General features: G+C 40.3%; 1 protein-coding gene across 10 annotated transcripts in view; it reads left to right on the forward strand.

The window, feature by feature from the left end:
- FGGY (FGGY carbohydrate kinase domain containing) overlaps positions 1–23,969 on the forward strand; it is a 128,366-nt gene that overhangs the window by 15,732 nt on the left and 88,665 nt on the right. For 9 of the 10 annotated variants that reach the window (XM_053985296.1, XM_053985290.1, XM_053985288.1 and 6 more), the window contains one exon: positions 8,245–8,330. In XM_053985296.1, the coding sequence (XP_053841271.1) occupies positions 8,245–8,330 (86 nt within the window). Of the gene's footprint in view, positions 1–318; positions 415–8,244; positions 8,331–23,969 lie in introns of those variants that run through there. The other variant, XM_053985297.1, reaches the window with a different exon arrangement.

Consider the following 23,969-nt stretch of genomic DNA (forward strand, 5'->3'; position numbering starts at 1 on the left):
TGCTGTGGTGTAAAAGGGAGAGCATTACAGGGCTTGTTCCCTCCATGAGCCAGTGGGTGGGACACAGGATTCTCCTGACCCCAGGCACCAGCAGCAGCAGGGATTTCCTGGCAGAAGGGTGATACAGAACAGGACTTGTTCACAAGTCCCTTTTCAGCTCCTGACATACCAGCTAAGGAGATTATTGTCCTTAAGAGAGGGTTTTTCACCTCAGTGTCTGCCTGCTGAGCTGCCCACTCACAATTCCTGAGTGCTCTGGGCATGACTCACAATTAAACTGCTTAAGCTTGTCCTGCTTAGCTCGGGCACCTCAGCACCCACAGCAGCACCTCAGCTGCTCAGGAGCAGGAACAGTTATCCTGCAGTGGGGCTGTAATCTGCTGAGATTTGGCTAAACCTTTCAGCTCTGGAGGGGTGAGGGATTGAGTGCTTTTACTGCTTCTGTACTCCTCACAAAGTACAAGGGGGAAAGGAATTAGATGCAGAGGGAGGGTTTATTTTCAGTGCCAGGCACAGTAATGCATCCAGGGCTTACCTGACATCAGGGATGTCAGCAAAGGGTCATGTTGGCCTCTGACAGCTCAAACTCAGCCTCATGTAGTGCAACTGCCCTCACTTTTTGCCAAGGAAGGCAAATCTTACAATAACTTTGAATGTCAGGTTGTTCAGATGAAACCTACAACAGCAGTTTGCACATCTGATGTTTCTCAGTGGGGTGTCTTGAATTGGGCTACAAATATAAATTATTGAAGTCTCTTCATATTTTATATATTTTATATATTTTATATATTTTATATATTTTATATATTTTATATATTTTATATATTTTATATATTTTATATATTTTATATATCTTATATATTTTATATATTATAAACTGTGACACAGTTATTACAAGTATGGTCAGGAAAAATACTTACAGAATGGTATTTAATGTATTCTTCCTGTTTTTTGAGTTGCATTATCTTTATTGTCTGTGTTTAGTGTATTTCCCAATGGCAGAGTGAGATTTTGGTCTAGCTCACACACCACAGGGAAAATATGCTTTATATTCTGACTACAGGATTATTTCTTAAGCTAGTGATAATGCACAAGCTGGTAAAAAGGAAGCTTAGTTTTCAAATCCCATGGGAGAATTGCAAGATTAGCGGGTAGAAAGACACATTTTCGTTTTATTCTATCTTTCCCGACTATCTGAGGGCTTTGCAAAGTTGAAACTGAAATTCCCATTATGCTTCTATTTAATTATGCTAACTGGTGTTCAGAAAATGAGTGCACTGTACCTGGTTTGACCTGGTTACTGCCTGGGAAAGTTTTATAGTGTTCCCCACACTGTGCCTGGCTGTGATCATGGCTTTGGTCTCTCCAGCTTTCCTGACTATTGAGTGCAGTGAGATGGGCTTTTTCTTTCCCTTTCCTTCTTTATTCCTTTCTCAATATTGCTCCCTAATGTTGTCATATACCTGACAGCATCCCAGGAAGTTAAGACAAAAACAGTGGATTGGGCACATTCTCCTATGTCTGACCATAATCAAAACTGGCTAAACCAAGGTGTATCCAGAAGCTGCTTTGAGCCTTTGTTCCTTTGGTTGGCATCATGTTTCTGGAAAGTTCTTGATCAGAAGTTCTTGATCAGAAGGCTTGTGGCTGCAACACATTCAACACAGGGATGTTCGTAAAGAAAACAAAGCGGAACAAAACCCACAGCCAGACACTTTGCACAGTCATGCTCCAGGTCAGCATGTACACCCTAATATATGAGGAATCACTGTTAACCTTTGCTTTGAATTCTCTGGACCTTATTTTGAACTCCCCAGGAATTTAATATTTCTGCTATTAAATGTTTTTGCTGTTTTACCTCTGTACATCTTTGCCTGGGATTGGAGCTGTGCACATTCCACAGCTGCTTGCATTCATATGGGTTTTGCAGAGAGTGTGCAGTGGGGAAAAGTACTGCTTTATGTCTGAAGTGAAATAATAAAATAGAAGTTAAATAATAAAGATAAAATAAATAAAAGATAAATTTAGGAGATTACTAGGTGCACTTTTGGAAGGAAGTTATTTAAAGTACTGGTATTAAATGATGGTTGGTCTGTTGTTACAGTGAGAAGTTAATTGTGTGTACATTGTTACCAAATCCTCCCTCTCCCTTTCTATGGTGCTGACCTGGGTCTGGAAGGCCACATTAGGAGAAACTCTTGTCTCATGTTTTGCCCTGGGTTCTCCTAAAAACTGTGTTTGCAAACCTGATCTCTGTGAGGAAGGGTCTGACATGGCTCTGATCAGCAGTGCTGGTAAGTTGTGAGTTCTCTCAAAGAGAGAAGTGGAATTTCTGTGGCTTGAAGAATTTTCATCTAAGCAATTAAAAGTATTCTTAAAGAATATGACTTTGCAGATTTACTGTGAATTGGTTGGAAGTAATGAAGAGGAAGGAGAAGGGGGAAAGGATGAAGATGACTTACAAGGCAGTTGCAGAGAAAGGTCTGGAGTGACAAGACAAGGGGGAATGGTTTCACACAGACAGGGCAGGGTTAGATGGGAAGAAATTCTTCACTGTGAGGATGCTGAGGCTGTGGCACAGGTTGCCCAGAGAAGCTGTGGCTGCCCCATCCCTGAAAACGTCCAAGGCCAGGAGGGGCTTGGAGCAGCCTGGGATAGTGGGAGGTGTCCATGCCCATGGCAGGGGCTGGAACTGGGTGAGCTTTAAGATCTCTTCCAACCCAAACCAGTCTGGGATTCAATAATGACCTAAGTGTGCTTTTCCATTTCCATCACCTTGTTCCTGGAATTGAAGCTGCAGATGACCTCACTCAGTGAGAGGAATGAGCTGACACCACTGTACAAGAAGTAGATACTGGTCCTTATCTCTTGTGGCTTTCTTCTTCCTCTCCCCTTGTATTTATTTGTGGAGGGTTGCTGCAGGTTTTCTTTCAAGTCACAAGTTATTCTCTTCTGCTTCTTTTTGACTTTCTTTTCCATAAAATGTTTTCTCTTTAACATTTCATCTCCCTACACAGCATAGAGATGTGACTGGAGGCTTCAGGGTGTATTCTCTTCTTCCAGCTCTTCATCTCCATTCCATTTTGCATTTGAATTAAAAACCTGAATTTTTAAGGCCATAATAGGCTTTTTGAGATCTTCTCTTTGATTTGTATTTGCTTACATTCAGTTCAGCTTGACTGGGGCTGAATCATTTTACCCACTGGCACCTCTTAGTTATCATCCATGAAATTAATTGGTTGGTCTTGATGCTTGTGATTGCAGATAGGTGTTCCTGTGGCAAAGCCATCCCTGCAAGTGGAGTTTGTGTGTTGGGCACGGCTGTTGGCAGTAAATGATCAGCTGAATGCAGCTACTGTGAGGCCTGTGGGGCACTATGGTTAAAGTGTGCACATCTGTGGCTCACTTAGGAGCAGCATTGTCTTTTTCTGCCTGTGTGGATCATGTGTGGTGGTAGTGTCCAGTGTTAAATGCAAAACCAGACAAATGCATGATTTTTTTAATAAAGCTCGGTTCTGTGGATGCAGCCACATTTGACTTTTGACATGTGGTCACGTGAATTGAGAACATCAACTGTAAATGAAGGTGAAACAAAGAATTCATTGACAAATATTTAGAAACTAGCTGAAAGATGGTTCTGACAAAGTCTTCCTGAAGCCACTAAGGTAAATTTGAATATAACCTTCACTAAAAAGGTAAGTAGTTACTGGTTCTTTTAAAATTGCCAATTAAATTCACTCCTTTTACTGTTATTTCCTTAGGTTTTGTTCTTTACAATTTTCTTACAAAACATTATTGCAATAGTTTTTTACTTCGGTAGTTGCTGATATGTTTTTGTTCAGTTTATTAAGTGGGTTCTGTGATTTTGGTGATTTTGGCTAAAAAAATTGGATGTTCACTGCCTACCTAGTGTATAGGCAGTTCTGGGAGGTAGATGCCTGCATGTGAGATGAAAATGTGAGTACATAGCTCCCATAGCTTGGGAATTATTTTGCTGCAGGAGTTTGTCAGTACAACACAATGTTGTACATGTATTGATGCTGTGGCAAACCAGTGTTAGAGCAGTGAGAACACAGCTCAAACACAGCAATGCAAAAACTGCAGGGAAGGGTTGCCCAGCTCCAGAATTCGCCTGTTAGTACTTTTTTTTCCTAGATATAGCAGAAGAAAAAAATGTTGTTTACTAATTTCTGGCTGAAAATGTTATTGTAGCTTGTGCCAAAAAGAAAGGATGCATGTTATGTTTTCCTCATACTAATGACATTACATACCAGCTATTTCTAAAAAATACTAGTCCCATTAAATCAGAGATGCTGAACTTCATTGTTTATTTTAAGTGGGTGGGGCATGTTGGACAGGGGGTAGGTGTTTGCTTGGTAACTGCCTCCAAATGAAGTGCAGTCTATATTCTGTTTTCACAACTCTGTTCTTAATTTCATGTTTTAGAGCAAAGAAAAGCCTCCCTTTAGGAAAAAAAAAAAACCCAAACCATGGAGTGACTGTTTAGCATATCATTCTTCTGCCATTAATAACTAAAATCAATAGTCAGGGAGTAGGTTTTTTTTCATGGCAGTCAGTGATCTTCCTGTATGTTACAGCTCACATCCTCAGTTAGAGCTGCTGTTTGATCCACCAGCCTTCTTCCTTCTGTACACTCGTGCAGCTAGCAGTGGGATCATTTGCAGAAACAATTAAAACCTCTCTTTCCCTGGCAGTGAGGGGAAGGATAGTGCATGTAGTGGCATTAGCTTGGCAGCAGCTCCTTTGCTGGTGCATGTCTTCTTCACTGCTTGCTGCCCTTGCAGCTGGCTTTTTGTCTTGTTGAATGTGACTGAATATTTTTCCATTAAAATGAATAATAAATTCTGTGTTAAATGAGAATGACTACAGGCTGTTGAGTTTGGAACTGAACTCTTGTTTAGAATTGTTTATAAATGTTTCAACACTCTGTGTTATCACAATCCATACACAGTGCAGACACACATGCATAAGTTGTACTTCAGACTGAATCTGGTTTTTAGCTGCAGTTGCTGATCAGGCAGAAGTGCCATTTAGAAACAGCACTCACAGCTGGGAGATTTGAAGCACCTGCACCTCAGAGCACATCCTGCTTGGGCTGTCTCCTCTCCTCTGCAGTGGGACAAGGCTCCCAGCAGGCTCACACTGTCCTCCCTGCCTTGTTCCAGCTTCTCCAACTCTGATTCCACATGCCTGCTCTGTCCTTCTGCAGCCCTTTCTGGCCTGGGCTCTGGTGCTTGCCTGCCTGTGGTGCCATGCCCAGGATGCCTCAGGGATTTAAGGATGCCTGCACCAGTGTCTGGGTAGTGCAGGCAGTTTTCTCCCCCTTCAACAGCTGCCTTACTCCAAGAGTTTCTTTCCAAACTTCTCCTCTCCCCCTACCCTAGTTCCTGACTCTGATAATTCAGCCAGTTAATCTTTTGCCAGTTAATCTTTTACCAGTTAGAGTGCAAGTTGTGTCAGAATTGATCTGTTTGCAGCCATGGCTCTGGCAAGGATGGAATTTCTGTTCATGGCCTATCTTGGGTGTCTGGAATAGCTCTATCACATGGCTTGGCATCCAGTGTGAAGTGTGGGAGATGCAAGCTGTAAATCTTTGCTTTGAGTTGGAGCAGGGCATGGGACATGAGTTCTTAGATCCCTGTGAGTGTGTGCATAATTCCCTTTCTTCCTTTCACACAATGTGCATTTGTCTTCTGTAATTTAGATAAAGATGTATGTATTTTCAGTTAAGAAATCCCTCATTTTCCCTTCTTGCCTAGTAAGATTAAAATACATTGCATTACATAATTCTTAAACTCTTTGACCGCAAGTATTTGGGATTACCTATAACAATCTCAAAACATTCTGTGGAGGTGTAGCTGTTAAAGCAACCCAGAATTAACCCAGCTGTTAAAGCAACCCAATCAGAGAGAGAGATGAAGAAAGGGCACCCCATAAGCACCTCTGGAAAGCAGAAAGATTGTGAGTTCCGAAAGCAGAAAGATTGTGAGTTCCTTTGCAAGTAAGTTTGGAGGGTGAGTTGCAGGATGTGAATACAGCATTGGGAACGTTCCTGGATCTTTTCCACAATCCTTTTAATGTGGTCACAGACTCCTGACTGGGTGAAAATAAATTTGAATTAACTTCAGTGAGTGTTGAAAACATGGAGACTTTAAATTTGTTTGGAAAAAGCATCAGGGCGTGCTATGATTTTTTTTTTTTTTGTCTGTACTAATTAGTGATGACACAGCATCAAGATGGCAAAAAATGAATCATTTGGATGTTCATGAAACAAAGTATTTTGAATGTCACTAACATGTGGCTTTTGGGAATTCTTGAAGTAATAAAATAAGGATCCACACAGTATTTGATGAAACAGATTTATTTGAAAAGGACAGTTATTCTTAATCCATTTTCTTTTCTGATTAAAGTAACAGGCAGACAGTAACAGCCTGTTGCTTCTTGAAGGCTCTGAGGTGTGTTAACAACACATAATGGCTTTTATTATCAAAATAATTAGACTGAATGATCTTTGGGCTAAGCTATGGAGCACTTTGGCATTCATATAGGAAGTTAAATTTGATGTGAGTAGCAACCACATATGTCTGGGAGGTGAGCTAAACCTGAGTGGTCAGGAGCAGACATCCAAAGGTTGTGTGTTTTATGTTAAAAAGTTGTAATCGGAGCATTTCTTTCTTGAACTCAGTAGAAACCCAGTAAGTTTTAGAACCTTTTCAAGGTTTAAACTCAAAAAGTTTTAAGACAGATTCTTGGCATGACCAAAAACTAAGCAAAATTTTGCTTTCTTTGTACTTACCCAGTTGCACCTTAGTTTCTCAAATTCATCGATTCCATTTCAGCAAATTCTGGACTTGTAAGATTTTGGTTTGATACCACAGAGTATCTAAATTATGTTATAGAATCATAGACTCACAAGATGATTTGGGTTGGAAGGGACCTTAAAGCTCATCTCATTCCAGCCCCCTGCCATGACAGGGACACCTTCCACTATCCCAGGTTGCTCCAAGCCCTGTCCAATGTGGCCTTGGACACTTCCAGGGATGGGGCAGCCACAGCTTCTCTGGACAACCTCTGCCAAGGCATTACCACCCTCACAGGGAAGAATTTCAAGAGCCAAATATTATTTCTCTAAAATGGAATCATCTTCTCCTTTAGTTCAGCCTGTACATTCTTGACACTGCATGGATTTAATTTCTGTTCCAGAAAGACCCCAGCAAGGACTTGTGCTTCTAGAGCAGGAGCTGATTTTAAGTGAGAAAACTTTGCACTTTTCAATTATTTAATAAGCTCGTGGAGGTTTTTCAAGCAATCTTATCTTCCCGTGGAAGTTTAATTTGTGACCCTTGTGGGCTTTTATTTAGTTTTGATGTTCTGTACGTATTTTAAGGTACTGAGGTTAGAGGGGGCCATTGGGATTGCTTTGCTGGACAGCAATGCTCACTGTCTGTCACACTGGAATACAACACTGCTCCTGGGAAAACTTTCTTCCCATTCATCGTGGTCTGATACCTGTGGGTGGTGTGGAGATTGTGTTTGTGGAAAGGTGGTTCTGAGACTATGCAGTACTAACATTAGCTGAAATCAGATTGAGCTTTGGAGATGGAAACAAAGAATAGAGCCTGGCCCAGGTGATGTGACCAGCCTTTTCTGGACTATCATCTCTCTTCAGAAAACAGTGGTGGAAACTCCTTGTAAATGATCTATCTTGGGAGAAGAGTTTTTTAAGAATTTGGGAATGTTGTGTGGCTTTTCAGATCTGCAAGCTTTGTTTGTATGCTCACAGAGCTCATTGTTTTCTTCCTATGCTTATAATTAACAAATATTACATTTTAAATCTTAAATTTTAACTATTTTTAAATCTTATTTGGCTTACTTTAGAAAATAGTACATTTTTCAGGCAAAAGTTTTTTTTATAAAGTTGTTGACTTTGAAACTGCTCTGACATTGAGCAGCTGATGGGGAACAGAGACACCCCAGATTATTGATCTGAAACTTGTGCCTCCATGAACTCTTCATGGGGAATTTTGCCCATGATCAGTCTTTGCTGGGGGAAAGGCTCAGCTCTCCAGGCAGTAAATCAGAGAGAAGAGCTGACTGGATGATCAGAGCAATGAGTTCGAAAAAATTGTGTTTACCTAAATATCAGGATTTTAATTGTATTAAAATAAGGGCATGACCATGCCTGACCTCTAATATCTGTTGTTCTAAACATATTTTTCTTAGAACTTGCCAGAATCGTGGGAGAAGGTTGGCTACTTCTTTGATCTTCCGGATTTCTTATCTTGGAAAGCCACAGGTGTCACTGCAAGGTATGTTAATTATAACAATATGATTTTGTTTACTTTCTTATGTACATTTCTGCTTTAATTCATTCTGACTGGACCTGCTGTTATGTACATCTGTCTGTAATTCAGCCAGCCCCAAAACATCTTGAACCTATCTCCTGCCTCCACTGTGCATTCCTGAACACAGTTGTTCCTGGGAGCAGTGGAATCCACAGATACAGTGTGTTGCTGCAAAATGTCATTTTGGAACATAAATATGATTGCTGGAGTTCCTGTGAAATACACTTCCAATAATTCTTTGAAATCTATTTTGTTGACAAATTTATTGACTTTTTTGAGAATTGGAAATATGCATTTCTTTGGCATATGGGAGGGGTCTGGTAAAATCTAACTTTATATGGTCACTTCAGTGTAAAACATGGCAGCTGTGCTTCTCCACAAACGTACCCTGGAATCCTTGCTGAGTAGTTGAACAAAACCCTCTGAGAGAACTCCTTAAAAATCTGGATTAAAAGCACCAACACAGGTGAAGGGTGTTTGCAGATCCTCGTGAGAAGCGAGGGCTAGTATTTATTTAAAATCAGTATTATTTATTTAAAATCATGCCCAGTTCAGTGCAGCTCACAGTTATTTATTTCCATTGCAGTTTATGGAGTGGAATCTGTGCAAAATGTAGTCTCAGATGAAGACTGGCCACAGGATAGTTTTAGTCTCTCTGGAAATAGATATACCTTCTTATCAGATACAGTTCTTTTTATTTGCGTGCTCTATTTCTCCCTAGTTAGTTTTCCTGATTGACAGCTATTGTTAGAGCATTATATATTCCTTGCATTATACAGCAGGGAAGTGCTATGATTGACTTAAAAAATGCAAAAAGAGGAGTTGTGCAAGGAGTTGCCAGATGATAATTGATAAATGGCATCTTAAATCTTCTTCCTTTGGACTTTCAGTCAGATTTTGCTGTCTAACTCTGAATTATGTAACAGAAGAACAGCTCCCACCCCACAGATCTTGCAATCTAAACAGTCCCGTTACCTGACCCAACTCTACCTTCAAGAGGATAAATCCTGCCTCCCTGATGATATTCCAGAGTCTGCATCTTGTGAAAATACTCAAGATTTTTAGAACTACCACCCTTTGCTCAGGGCATGAGGTGGGGGAAGGCTCTGAAAAAGGAGGGCACAGTGATCCTGGCAGCTCCATGGTCCTGCCTGGCTTTGGCTTTGTGTCCTTGGCTGCAATTTCCTGCAGGTGAAGCAGAGAATCTCTCTGAAAAAAAACCAGAGTTGCAGAGGATTATACTCAAAAATTGAGATGCCTGAATTCAGACTGGCAAGTTCATTTCTTTAGCTAGGACAATGTGATTACTCAAAATCTTTTGATTGTATTGATGAGTGTTGTAAGGGAGAAAGGAATGTTGGGAAAAGATTCTCTGGATAAAGTACTCCCTCACACTTTGGTTCAGAGTCTTCTATTTGGAGTAAAATACCTCCTTGTAAATCCTTCATTGCTTTATTTAATGTGTTCCCCAAAATCAAGCCCATTGTTTTGGCTCTAGTGGATTTTCTTGTAGGGTAACAAAGAAGGAAGAAAAAGACAGGAAAATAAGGGCAAGAAACATTTTGCTGGCATCAAACCTTATTTTTTTTTCCTTTCTCTGCTCTACCCCATGTACACCTGTTTTCTGAGAATTTCCTTGTAGGTTGGTGAAGTCAAGTAATTTGTCCTGCATATGCTCTATAATACAGGAGAAGTGTGAATTTATCATGTATGAGATTATTACCTCTTACCACCCTTTCTGCCTTTGAGCACAAAGGAGTCTATTCACAGCGAGAGACATAGTGTTAGTCACTGTGAATCATACAGAACTTGGCCCTGATAAAAGAAGGATTTATTTTTTAAAAATTTGTTTTGGTGATGGGGATTTTACCAAAATAAATGCAATTCTGAAGGCACTTTTATAGCAAAGACCTTGCCTCTTTAAATTATTAAGGGGCTCTCTAAAGCATTTTCTATGTATTTGACATTTAGAAATTATGTAAAGTCTTTTTGCTTTCAGTGAGGTCACTGTGCACAAAGTTAAGTAGTGTGAGATCAGAGTTTGATGTATTTGAAAAGCAGTTCTTGATGTGTGTTTCTAAGTATGAAATCCTGCGTCTTTCACCTTTCATTCTGCTGGCTTGAACTGCCTTGTTGCCATTCTTTTTTCCAGTGGACCTATAATAAACAATAAGTGTTTCTTACCTCTGTGGTGGAGGCTGAAACATCTAGAATCTTTTACCTTCTGGCTTTGAAATTGCTCTGTATCTCACTGAACAACATCCACTCATTAGTTGCAAAGGATGAGTTCCAAATTTTTGATTCCTATTGTTCTTGGAAAGCTGTTGCCTATAATGCTCCATGTTTAATGTAGTTACATTTTATTATTTCTGCTTTGCGCTGATGAGCAACCATTGACTTGTCTTGAATGATCCAGGCAGCTGACTATTCTGCATTTAAAAAAAAAATGTTACTTAAAAATTTTTACTTAAAAAATTTAAAATTTAAATGTGAATTTAAAAATTGAATTAACATTTAATTTAAATGTTGGTTAAAAATTTTAAACCTAGAACTTCTCAGCTTTTTCCCCCAAGGCTGCAACAAAGAGTGTTGGTTTTGCCACTTGAATACTCAGTTGTCTTCTCTCAGAAATGCTGTGGTGGAGAGGAAGAGCTGTGACAGACTCTTAGCAGTGCTTTTCAGAGGCTCAGCACTTCTGCTCGTGCTGAGTGTGACTCACTGCTCTCCCTCCCCCATGCAGGACCTCTGGTAACCTTTCCTTTATATGGTTCTTTGGCTACAGCTATCTTAATAAAATCTCAGCTCCTCTCTGGTTTAGTTACAGGCTACTGTGTTATGGATGGGGAGTTCTTACCAGAGATGCACATCTGCAATCTTAGTGTGTTTCTGGAGTCTTGTGAGGGATTACATTGCAGATAAGAATAGGGCTGAGCTGTTAAACTGGGTGGAATCCACACACAAATTTCTCAAAGGTCATGTGTGTTTAGACCCAGAGTTCTGCTTCACGGCCATTTCCAATCATAGGCAACTCACTCACTGCAAAATGAGCTAGTGTGTACTGGAATTTAAGATGAATTCTAACAAAAGAGAGATTAGACCTGTGAAGGAGGGTTTGGAAATGTAGGGAATAATGTCAGGCTGACATTTTTGAGATAGAGGGTGTCCAGCATTGTGCTACAAGCCACCTCCCAAAATGACCAAAAAAAGTTAGAACAAGTTGAATAGTTATGCAGATTTTTTTTCATATTATTATACTCTAGATATATTAATATCTGGGGAGAGTATTGTGTTATCTAGTAGAGACTTCATCTCATCTATGAATTTGACCCAAATAATTTTCTTGTGAAAATACTTGTCCAGTCAGTCTTCAGCTGCTTGCCATCATGACATGGGAAAGGGTGGAACAGATGTTTCATATACTTCACTTTTCTAAATGATCTCCTTCCAACAGATCTCAGGATTATGACTTTCTCTTTTTTGTAAGGAAGAAATTCATACTGTTTATGGTAGTGATGGATTGCAAAGTGAGAAGCAAATGCTAGTAGTTGATAAAAAGCATTTCTGGGAAGCACACGACTAATATTTGTATCTCTGTGAGAGAGGGGGATCTCTCTTTAGTACACAGTCTATTTTCAACGGGAAGATACTTGACAAATTGTTTTCTTTCATTTATGAGTTCCTTGTCTTGTGCACGTTTAAGTAGCCTGTTTTTTATGTTCAGCAGTGATTGAGTCCTTCAAGTTTATTTGTGACCTGTTTTAAGTAGCTGATAGTTAGGCCTGGAGATGGCCCCGTGTCATTGATTGACTTTCAGAGAGCTCCCTGGGCTTTGTCGGAGTTGATGCAGAGTCCACTGGGATGAGCAGGAGTATAGTCTGGTCCCTTGTTGAATTGTAGTGAGGGAAGCTTGTAATAAAACAATAAAGCTAGGGAGGTGCTCTAGAATCCAGGAATTGGATTCAGATCTCTGCTCTATGATTTGGAGAAGTGAATTAAAATCTGTCTCTTTTGGAGGTGTTCAAGGAGCTGAATACACATGAGGATTTGATGTTTGTTCATCCCCGTGTTCTTCACCTGTTAAACTGGTGCATCCACACATTCTTGGGAGGCTGCTTACTTTTACCACTGTGAGGTCTCTCGTGGCTGTGTCAGTGGAGCCCTCACCAAATATTTTATCTAGAATAGGCTGGAAATTTTGAGGAGGGAGAGTGCTTTTAGAAGAGGAGCTTATGTTTAGAGGCGCTGTTGAAAAAACAAACCAGTGCGAGTTAAACGATTATCTGAAGGATGTCTGTGTCCTTTTCAAGGATTGGGCAATCCTTTCAGAGAGATGTGGTAACTGCAGCAGCACAGACACCACGTTTTGGGGCCAGCTGCCCTTCCCTTCCTTCCTAGCCCTGCCATGACTAATGGATACCCTTTGGCTGGGATCTGGTGCTTGGATTCTTGTTGATATTTTGTGCCTACTTCAAAAGATGCCTGGTCTAAAAATCGGGCCTTGTCTCTGGAAAGAAGGGGCCTAGGGAATATTACAGAAAGCTGTTGTGATTAGTGCTGAGCCCATGGGGCAGTGACAGTGTCCTGAATTACACTCGGGTGTTGTGTCCTGTTTATGAAATGAAACCCAAGAGTTCAGACTTGCAGACTTGTTTAGAGAAGTCTCTGGAGGAGAGAGAATTATCTTGAAAGGCTGCTTGGGAGGGGAGGAATGGTGTTTTTGTGGATTGGACAAAGTACCATGAATTTCTTGTCATGGAGCCAAAAGCAAGTGTCTCTGTGATGGTATGTTTGCCAAATGAGAGAATTCTACTGCTATCAGGCTTTTTTAATAAATTCAAAACATGTTCTTTGGAGACTGGTGACACACAGACTGATCCAGAAAATAGGAAATGTGTAGCTGGAAAAGTTATCAGGACTGTGAAGGGCAGGTGCAATGTGGGCCATTACTGTTAGATTTTCTTTTTTTTTTAATTTAAAAATTATATGTCCTTGAGTCTACCGAGTAATCTGAAAGAATTCTGTGTGCTGGAGAAAAAAATTGTCGGCAGGTCTCGTTAATGTTAGCCAGGAAGCACACAGGCAAACAGGAAGCTTTAGCTATTGTTATTGTACAAGTGCCCTTTACAAAATATTAGCAAAAGGAGCTTAATGTGTTTTCCACAAGAACAGGAGCCCTTCAGAGTGTCTCCGTGAAGAAAAACTGCACTGTCCCCTTCCAACAGCTTCAGAAATACATTGAGAGGTTGCACTGCAGAGGCTTGCATTCAGATCTTCAAATATTTACTACTTAATTTTTTGAAGTTGTTAGGATTGTTAATTAGCTGTGACAGTATCTAGCCCTTCCTTTTCTATAGTGTTCATTTGCTGCTAAAAAAAAAAAAAAATAGCCAGCTAGGTCAGTATAGAAAGGATTGGGGGCAGGGGATGTATTCCTGGCAGTTCGCCACAGAGACACTGAACTGAGCCAACCATGAAGTCATCGTGAACTCAGGGAGTCTCACTAATCCAAGGCAATGTGTCTTAATTTGACAAAGCAAAGGCTGCTTGATAAGCAAGCCCAGCTAGAAATGCTGTGAAATGGGGGTGTTTGTTAAGTGGAGATTGTGAACGAGAAATGTGGTGATATGAAAGGAATCATCTTGGTTTCAGGTCCTTCCTCCCCCAAGCCCAAAGGCAGGCTTGGCTCCCTTCTCCTGTGCAGCTCGGGCTGTGCAGTGGCTTGATGTGAAATTTGAGAAACATATGTAGTTTTCTATTTCAGGAAAATGATCTCAGGGATTGAATGTGTGTTTTGTTGGCTGTTAAGCTCTGATCTTGCCTAGTGTGGTAGTTTGAGAGAGTGTGTGTATGTGAGTGTGTGTGTGATGGTTAAAACGTTCTCCAGCACTTAAAAAACAAAATAATAAAAACAAATGAGAGTTCATATATTCGTTGTTGTTAAAGGTCTTATTTCTTCAGTCTCAAAACATCCAACATCCGAAGAAGACTCATAAATAATTGTACTGTGTGTATCAGAAAATATCTTTTATTTTTCCATAATAGTTATTGACATTTACTTAAGCTGATGAGTGGTGCACACACAGTTTTCCATCAAAGCAAGGAAACTCCGTTTAAACAACCATTTCATTGTTGGTCCTGTGCAGAAGCAATGGAGATATATGAACAGTTAATTATTAACTTCTGTGAGGTTGAGATGACAATCTCCCCTCTAATAATAATTATAAAGAGATGGCTGGGAGTCTGAGATTCCTCTTGCTGACATCCTCACTAATGGTGGGACTGGATAACTGTTCTTCACTGGGCCTGAGGGGGAGTATTGAAGGAAGTTGTGGTGTTATAGCCTTAAATTCTGAGGAAAAATGAGACATAAACCACAGAGGAGTTTGTTGTCTTTCGGTTCTCTTAATCTCATATTTTTTACAATCATTTCAGTTCTCCTCAGAGCCAGGCTGCGTGTTCAGGGTGTTTCTTTTGCATTAGCTCCTGTGATCCCCATCAGAGATCAGACCCTCATGGTACAAGGGATGTAATAAACAATCTGTCATCTCCTTTGAACTCTTCCTTATGTGAAACCCTACGGAAAGCTCCCTTGTCCCCTGTGAGATTGGGTCTCTGTTCAGCCTGAGCTGTGTAACAATTGCTTCCTTGCATAAATTTGAACCAGATAAGAAAATAGCCATGTTTATGAACTCCTGGGTCATTTACAGCCCCAGCAGGGTTTTGGTGTGCACATATATAATGCATGTATTCACAGTAAATTCTTAAAAACCACCCCCCTGAAAACAATAACATTCCAGGAGCGTTCTCATCCAGAGAAGGGAAGAAAAGCTGTGTAGCATGAAGTCTGTGCACTGTATGTGTACATACACCGCTTGGAAGTATTAAAACTCAAAGAAATTTATTATCCCATAAGGGCCTCCTTTGTCTTTTCTTTTTTCCTTTTTTTATTTAAAAACCCCCCAAACCTTTACTCCTCTGTAATACCTTGCATATGAAAGAACCTTAATAAATTCAGCCCTTAAATGTGCTCTTAAGCAAGAAAGTGGCATTGTTATTTTATAGCTGGGAAAAGAGCCGTATAATTTGAAGGGTAATGTTCTTTAAGTGTTTAGCTGGGCATCCAGCTTTCTGTCTAACTTGCAGTGAGAATTAGGTGTCATATTCCATAGGCATTTTCACAGATCACACTATAAATTATTTATTCTGGACCAGTTCTTCCTCCAGACTTCCCAAACAAATGCCTTTCACCACTGGAGTGTTCCTCCTCTGCCTCTCACTGTAATACATGGCTGTAACAACAGTCTTGGCCTGGAGGGCAGTTTACCTACAGGTTTGCTTTATTTTTTTTGGCTGACTCTCTCAATCTGCTTAATGTTAGTAACTTTCACTGGAAATTCTCCACATGCTTTAGGATGACACTGATGGTGTCAGGGTTGATTTACATTATCTCTTTAAAGTAGCATTAGCTTGCCTAGGACTTTTTCTCATATTTATTTTAGAATTCATGTTCTCCAGAGAGGAGCCTTTTAACTGTGAAATGTAAATAACCTGACAAGGAAGACTTCAAAAGAAAATGAGTCTTTGTCCATGGCAGTGATACCAAGCTTGCCAACTCTGTAACCTTTAAAACAGAGCACTTTTATGCTTGACCTGTCATCTGCCTATAAAAATAATCTTAGATCAATGATCCAGTGCTTTCAAGAATGTGTCTGAAGAAAGCAGGCATTTCTATGGATGTGTTCTGTCATTTCTTCATTGTGATGGACCATCTGCTGCTTTAACTCTCAGTAGGATCTGGTTATTGATTCGGCATAAGTGCCTGGCTCAGCCTTTTGCTTGCACTGAGGTGATGAACACTTTTACTGCAGCTTGCAAATTGATGCTGCCAGATAGCCAGCCTGATATTATATAAATATATAATGTGTTATATGAAATCACCAAGGGTTTGTTTTTGCCTTTCCCCATTCTTTATTCCAGTGCCATTCCATTAAGCTGTTCTTTAGATGAAAGGTTGTATAATTCAGTCTTCAGTGGATGAAATGTATATGTACTTATGGAATCAAAGACATTCCAAGAAAGGTTGTTTATTTTCTTACTACCTTCTTTAATTAAATGTCGATGGTAGGATTCTGACTGACTTCAGAGAAACCGATGAAGCAATAATGCTTGCAGTGTGATCCAGCAGGGATGACTGGAGTTACGCTTCTTGGTTGTTGGACACTGCATGCATAGGAAACTCAATTCTCCTGTGGACAGGAGAGCTGGAATTTCAGATTTCCCCATGGCTGTTGGTTTACTTTTCAAGTGAAGGGGAAGTTCTGAAATATAGTATATTTTACTATTATGTAACTTCAGATAATACTCAAATTCAGATATAACTCAAATGTTATATCTCTGGTTCAGCTTGCTGACACTCAGCTTTAAACTGGAGCTGGGAATCTCAGTTAAAAACCTGTGTTTGTGCTCTTTATTTTATTTCAAGTGCTCTGTCTCAGTTTTGTCTGCCTGAGTTCTGAGCTTGCTGCTGTTCTGCAGTGTGGGTGTATCCTGGGACTCTGGAGAGAGGACTGGGGAGCACAGGTGTTCCTCAGAGGGCTGTCCCTGTGTTCCCTGGCAGCCTGGGGCTGTCCCAGAGCCACTCCCAGGATCCATGTGCCAGTGTTGGAGTAGAAGAGAATTTATGGAAGGTGACCCAGCTGTTGCCTCTAGTATCCATGCACAATGGTTTTTTTGTCAATGTGGGAAAGAAAGTAGGAAAGCCTTTCATGCTGTAGGTGATTGGGAAAGATATGAGGCTGTGCAGAGAGATATGCCTGTTAAATCCAAAACTCTCCCCACCCCCAAAGCCCACTTGCATTTATCCATACATAGTACATGGAGTTAGCATGATGGAAATAACCTCAACTTTCACTCACTGTAGTTTGAAACTATTTAGAGACTCTCTTCTCCTTCCAATCTCATTTTCCAAGATGAGCTCATTATTCTGAGGAATGAAGCTGGATCTGCATAATAAGGTGTTTTCATATTTAATTAAAACTGATAAGAGGGGGAGAACATGCCACAAAATACAAAGAAAACTATTTTCCTGTGGTTTCCATCTTCTGAGCTTCCCTCCATGAAACTACTTGGGAGCTTCTGATGCTGGTTTGTCATTGTATATAAAATACCTCAAACAGACTCCTTGGAGAAAAATAAATACCATGATGTAACTTTACTTTCAGCAAAGAAATGAAGTGTTCTTCCTGTCTTTATGGAAAAAGTTGGTGTGGTGCTGTCCCTAATTCCTTGTGCACAGCATCTGTACAGGAGGTTAAGCCCCAGAGTGCTTTCATCTCCCTACAAAGACGGGAAAACAGGGAATGTGTAAGAGCATGGTACACTGCTGGCACCTGTTCTTCATGTCCATCCCATCCCATGCCATTCTTGCCCTCAATTCCACTCTGAAACTCTGTGGGCACATGTGCAGTCTGGATTTAGTCTCTTTCACAGATGGCATCTTTCATGTGCCATCTTGGGCCATGAGATAGATATAAAAATATATATATATAATTTGAATGTATATCACAAAGACAAGATGAAGTTCTTCGGTGCTCACCATTCCTCATGCTGTTGCCCCATTAGCACCAGGTGTAAATCTAACGGGTTAGATTTACCCTCCAGCGGGGTTCCAGTTTGTTGAAGACTTTCTGGGTTTGTATATTTTGTCCTGTAGCAGATCTTCATTTGTGTATAAGGACAGTTCATAAACAGATGTTGAATCTCAACATGGTGCCTGCTATTTCCTGCTGTTTCTGACCTGCCTGGAACACAGACAATCCTTATTCACACCAGTTAGCTCCACTGGTAATCTGCCCAAGAACATTTCCTGTTACCTCTTTCTTTTTCAGGCTGTCTCTTTAAATGTGGATCAAAGGAAACTCATACCTACTAAAATGTTAAGAGAATTCTGATTGCCCAACCTATCAAGAGAAGTATTAATTAAAGTGGGTGCTCATTTGCTTTGGCACAGAGAAAGGCAGAGGTAGAATATAAAGAATGATGTCCAAACTAGCAGAAATTAACCTTGTGACTGTGATACCTGCTGTGCTGATGGAAATCACTTCAGGCTGATTAAGGCTTCATCCACTATCTCGTTTGTTTGTTCATTTATCTGAAAGGGCCTCTTTTTGTGTGTATGTGCATAAAGTAGGGACTACAGTTTTACCTCATTAAAGGTGAAACTCTGCTTGGAGGAATATTGCTCAAGAAAACCACATCAGGCCAAGGTTTTGAAAATGCAGACTTGTTTAGAGAATGCATTTTAATATATTGAAGCCTCAAGCCGTGTACCTCTGCTCCTGAGAGCTCTACCTGAAAACTTTCAGGGCTGAATAATTTAAGGTTTGGGTTTTTAATTTTTTTTCTCTTTCTGCAAGAAATACTAGTCTGATGTTTTATTTTCTTAAAGTCTGAACTCCACATAACTTTTTTTCAGAACTGTTTATCCTCACTCCAGACATGAACCTTGGAAAGGTGGCAGAAAAAACAAACAGCTGCTGTGTTTTTGGGCAGTCTGCATTCCTTTAAACTCTCTGAGATCAGACTTGTGCTGAGATTTTCAAATTATTTGTCCTAGGGCTTAACCACTTTCACTCCTGCTTAAAAGTCAGTGAATTTGCCATACTGGTGCTTGTGAGAGCTGTCATGCAGAGCCTTAATGATTCAAGAACTATGAATATATGATGTGTTCTTAGGGCTTTTTATTATTGTTTCATTCAAACTTCACCTACCTCCCTAATCATCTTTCCATTTTTGGACTCCAGTTCTTTTTTTAACTTAAGCACATTGCTTAAGATATTCTAGGGAACTTTGTTTTGATTTTGGTTTTGGGGGTAAATTTGATACATATAAAAATGTTATTAATGGACCAAGGTGGAGGTAGTAAAAAAGACTGCCACATTCCCAAGGCCCAGAGTCAGAAATTATCTGCTCATGTTTGGGTTTCCTTCACAAGTTGGAGACAGGAGGAAGAGCCATCGATCCTGTGGCAGCGTTTTGTGCTGGACCTCTTTATGAGGTCTCCAAAATACATTCTGTGAAGCCGGTGGAAGAGTTAGAGCAAGACAGGCTTGTGTGGTAAAAACTTACTTAATGGTTTGGGCCCTCGTGTGGATTTTTCTGCAAGAGAGATGTGGAGATGCTACTTCTACTTGTGCCTTTTAAGTAGCCTAAGTCCCAAGTGTGTCTTGCAGTGCCTTTCCAGTTCCTGGAACTTCTCTGAGTGCAGAGATTGGCTGTACCAGGTCACTGTTCCTGTGAGATGGGTTAAATCCAAACGTGTTTACTAGCAACTGGAATGGACAAACAAAGCAGTCAGGCCAGTTCTGAAGGGCTTTTCAGTTAACTGTGCTCATTCTTTTCTTTGGGCCCTTTTCCAGCAAAGCACTTAGGCACGTGCTTAAAGTTAAAGCCTGTGCTTAAGTGCTCTGCTGGTCTGGGTCCTTTATTTGCTGTCCAGGCACGTTGGTATGAACAGGCTGTTGGCTCTAGCAATGTTTGGGGAACTGTTGTTCTTACACTCTTCATTTTCCTTCTCTGAACCTTTTGGCCACCTATGGCTCAGAAGATTCATTTGTCCTTTCAGTGTGACACAGAGAATGATTTGAAAATGGTATTTGAAAACTATTTGAAAACCTGTAGCAGGTTATTGATTAATTGGCATTGGTTGTGAAGAAACAGTGTATTTGGAAAAATCAAGGTCAGTCCAGCCAGAGGAGTTTTCATCTGATGTCTTGCTAGCAGCATTTGTCATATGCCAGAAGCATCTTCAGACTGTTCAAGTACAATGGATTTAGTATCCAGAAAATTCTCCTTAAGTAACTGCTATCTTTTGGGCACTTCTTATTTTTTGATCTGTATGCAGATTTGCTTATTTATTTATTTCTGGTTTTCAGTGCTGCAGTCCAAAGTTGCCAGTCTCTGATTCCTGCAGGCGAGCAAGTTTTGTGCTGTTCTTCCTCATCATCCCCGTGCCATCCATGGCAAGTCAGGGCAGGAGAACTCGGTTAAATTCACACCTTGGGATTTCTCTCTGGGTCTTGCAGCAGTGAAAGTTGGCCTTTCACCTCTAGAGCCATTTTAGGACACCAGGGACTTGATTTTCTTTGTGCTTTTTTTTTTTTGTGAGGGTGCAAACCACTTTGCAGCAATGAAAATGGCAGAATGTGCAGCCTGATCTTGCTGACCTAACTGTGGAGGTAGCAAGAAAAATCCATATGGGATAACTCAAGCACAATCCTGCAGTTGCTTCTGCAGACACCTGACTTACAGAAATGCCCCAGCTGACGTCAGAGACACTTTGTGTTCAGGTCAAGTTACTCACACCCACATCCCTTTAGGACCAAGCTCATAAATAAATAGTTTATAAAATTGCCGTTAGAAATTTCATTCTTAATTTCTCTCAAGTAAAAATGTACAGTCTCTCTATGAACAGTGATCTTTTTAATTCCATCATTTAATTTGGTAAAACACACAGATGGGGAAATTATTTTTGGGATTTTTTCATTAGAAACATATAAACCGTTAAAGAGGGAATAAAGCAGTCCTTTTTTTAGGTGTCTAACACAGGGATTTTGAATTGACTTTTAGTCCATTCTTCTCTGTGCTTGCAGCATTTGTGAGTGTATTTTCTGCAAGTATTGCAGTGTAACTTAAGTTCCAAGAAAGGGAAAGACAAATATTTTAGTGTTGTTCGGGCTGCATGAAAGGGTTCATTAGAGCAGTGGCAAACTCCACCCTGCTGCTTCAGCCTCACCTTTCCCAGTGCTGGGTGTGAGACAAGCTCAGGCAGTACCTGGGAGGCTGAGCTCTGGCTCTGAGAGAGCTGGGGTTGTGCATTCCCAGGTGAAGTTGTTTTTAGTATTTAAATGAATGAAAAAAACACTCATGTCCACCTTCCTTGTGTAACAGGCTAAAACATCTGAAATTAGAGGAACAAATTCTTTCTTTTAGCCACTCTCCCAAGAGCCCATGGGTTGATCTGGTTGGTTGTTAGAAAAAGTCAAAGTGGAGTTTATTTAGTGCAGTCCCTTCTCTTTGGCAGTGGCAGCAGAGATGCTTTCAGAGGAAAGGAAAGGAAAGAGGAATCCTATAACTGACAACACGTTAGCATCCTTCTGTGGGGCCAGTGCTTTGAAATCATGCTCATTTAATAAGCATTTGTATTCCCTTGTGTTATTTCTCTCTATTATTGTGACTGGAAGCAGTTTAGGTATCCATGTAATGTAGTCTCCTTTTTGTTTTTCTTTTATTTTCTCTTTTCTTTTATTTTCTCTTTATATTCTCCAGCAATATCCTCTTTCAACTGCAGAATGATTGCTTGTTTTCTTTGAATGTCTTTATTACTGCCTTCTGAGGAATAATGACACCTGATTTATCTGCTCTGTAGCCTTCCTTATTTTCTGCATTGATCTCCATTCATCTCCCTTCTGATGTAAATAAGCTGAAATGTTTGTTCATTCTGACTTTATGGAAATTTATGTGTTCTTTTACTCACTTCTGTTACCTGTTTCAGAACTCATTGGTGGGGTTTTCTTTGGTTTATGAAATCCCACAGCTGTCCAAATAATACTCTTGGTGTCTCTGCTTTTTGAGATTTGCTCAGAAACGTGCCCTCCTTTTTATATGAATCCAATTCAAAGGCTGTAAATGCATACCATTATTATTAATTAAAGATACTCTAGAAATAGATGCACTGCTGCTGTCATTTAAAATATTAAAATACAAGCATACAGTACAAGCATGAGGTATGTAAAATGAGCCATCTTGCTTTTCCTTTGATTTAAATCACTTACCTTAAAATCTAACAAAACCTGTTTTCAAAAATTGATACTAATGACTAAATTTTGACCAAATGTATCTAGTATGTAGGAATGACTTTTTGATTTTAAGAGTTTACACTGACTGAACTGATTTTTGTGGGGGGAGGTAACAACACAGCTCATTCCCTAAGTAGGAATATCTAATGTGTATCTTTGATTCAGGTGCCCCTGGCAGCTATATCCTGTCATCCAGACTTGAGTAAGACTTGAAGGTGGTTTCCCTGAATAAAGGAGGGCTTAATATTCAGGTTTAGCATATGAAATGGGAACAGCCTCCATCAGAATGCAGTTATTAAGACTTTCTTTTATTGCAGTACTCTTGGCAATTTCCCTGCTTCTGTTCTGGTTTCACTTAGGCTTTGTCTAGCCACAAGTGCATGACAGCCGAGGCTCCAGTTCAGCACAGTCTGACTAAGCTGGTAAAAACTCCCATTAACCCCACTGACAGCACTCAGGACTTTATACTCACACATGTGTTTCAAGTACTGTGCTAAGTTAGACTATCAGCAGTTTGATGTTAGGAATATATACATTATTTACTCATGAATTAGTAAAATGTGTCTTTGTGTGAAGAGATTTCTGGACTAACAGTTCTCTCAAAAGTAGGGCTGTAAGGGTGGGGTTTTTTTACACTGCTCTAATTCTGCTCAATTGTATGAAGACAGCAGAAACCACATAATGAAGTGTAGCCCTGATCCTGTGGAGATTTGTGTTCCTGGTCGGTGTCTGGGGTGTCAGGGTGCACATGGTGCTGGCCAGGCAGCACCCTCAGCATCTGCCACACTTCCCAAACTGCTGGAAGAGTCAAGGACACCCAAAATCCTTCTGCTCCCTAAACATGGCTGGTGGGTGTGCATGTCCTGTGTGTCCTTTTCACCCAGAGGAACGACACAGGGGCATGGAGCAGTATCTGTGGTCTTCCTGCAGCCTGCCCATGTTATTCCCTGTGGGACAAGGACAGCTGGAACAATGCAGTGGCCGTGTGTCCGTGGCTGGGGTAGTGCCTGGTGCTGGCAGATGTGCTGGGTGATGCACATCTGGATGTGCTGCTGTTGTTGTACTGGGAGAAGCTGATGTTGCTGACAGGAATAATCTCACTCTGTCCAAAGCCACACGGTGGGGAGGGAGCTCAGACCCAGCTTCCTTTTTCTCAGTGACTTGTAGCATTTTCTTAATCTCTTTACCAGCTTCCTTGAGTGTTTGGTGAAGCCTTGAGCTGTGGTAAATTTGCTCCAGCTCAGACTTCCAGAGGAAGCTGTTCACTGGCTCTGTGTACCAATACTTCCAGTTTTAATTGTGTCATATTTTTAACTGCCAGAAGGTAACAGGAGAAAATGTGTTTTTTAAATACAAGCTCTTAATTGAAATAAATATTTGACTTCCTATTGCAGAGTGGTTTGGTTGAAATACTGAGCTTGAAAGAATATATTTTTGTGATTAAATGGAACTGAAACATTGCTGATGTTGCAGAAGGCAGGAGGAATGTCCCATGGCTGCTGGACTGCAGTGGCTGGAGACGTGGGCTCTCCTTCATTTCCCTTACCATTTGTGGATGATGTTTTCTTTATAACCTCTCCCCTGCTTATTAAACTTATAAAATTTAAAATAGTAGTTACTTAAAACAGTGATTTAATTTTATATATGTGCATACTTCTTTTGTTTCTGTCATACTTAAAGATTGAAACTACAGTTGTCCATAGAAAAAAAAAAAATTAACATGTTCAGCATCAATTTCTGAATGATG

The sequence above is a fragment of the Vidua macroura genome, chromosome 9 (assembly GCF_024509145.1).
Source record: "Vidua macroura isolate BioBank_ID:100142 chromosome 9, ASM2450914v1, whole genome shotgun sequence".
Taxonomy (NCBI): domain Eukaryota; kingdom Metazoa; phylum Chordata; class Aves; order Passeriformes; family Viduidae; genus Vidua; species Vidua macroura.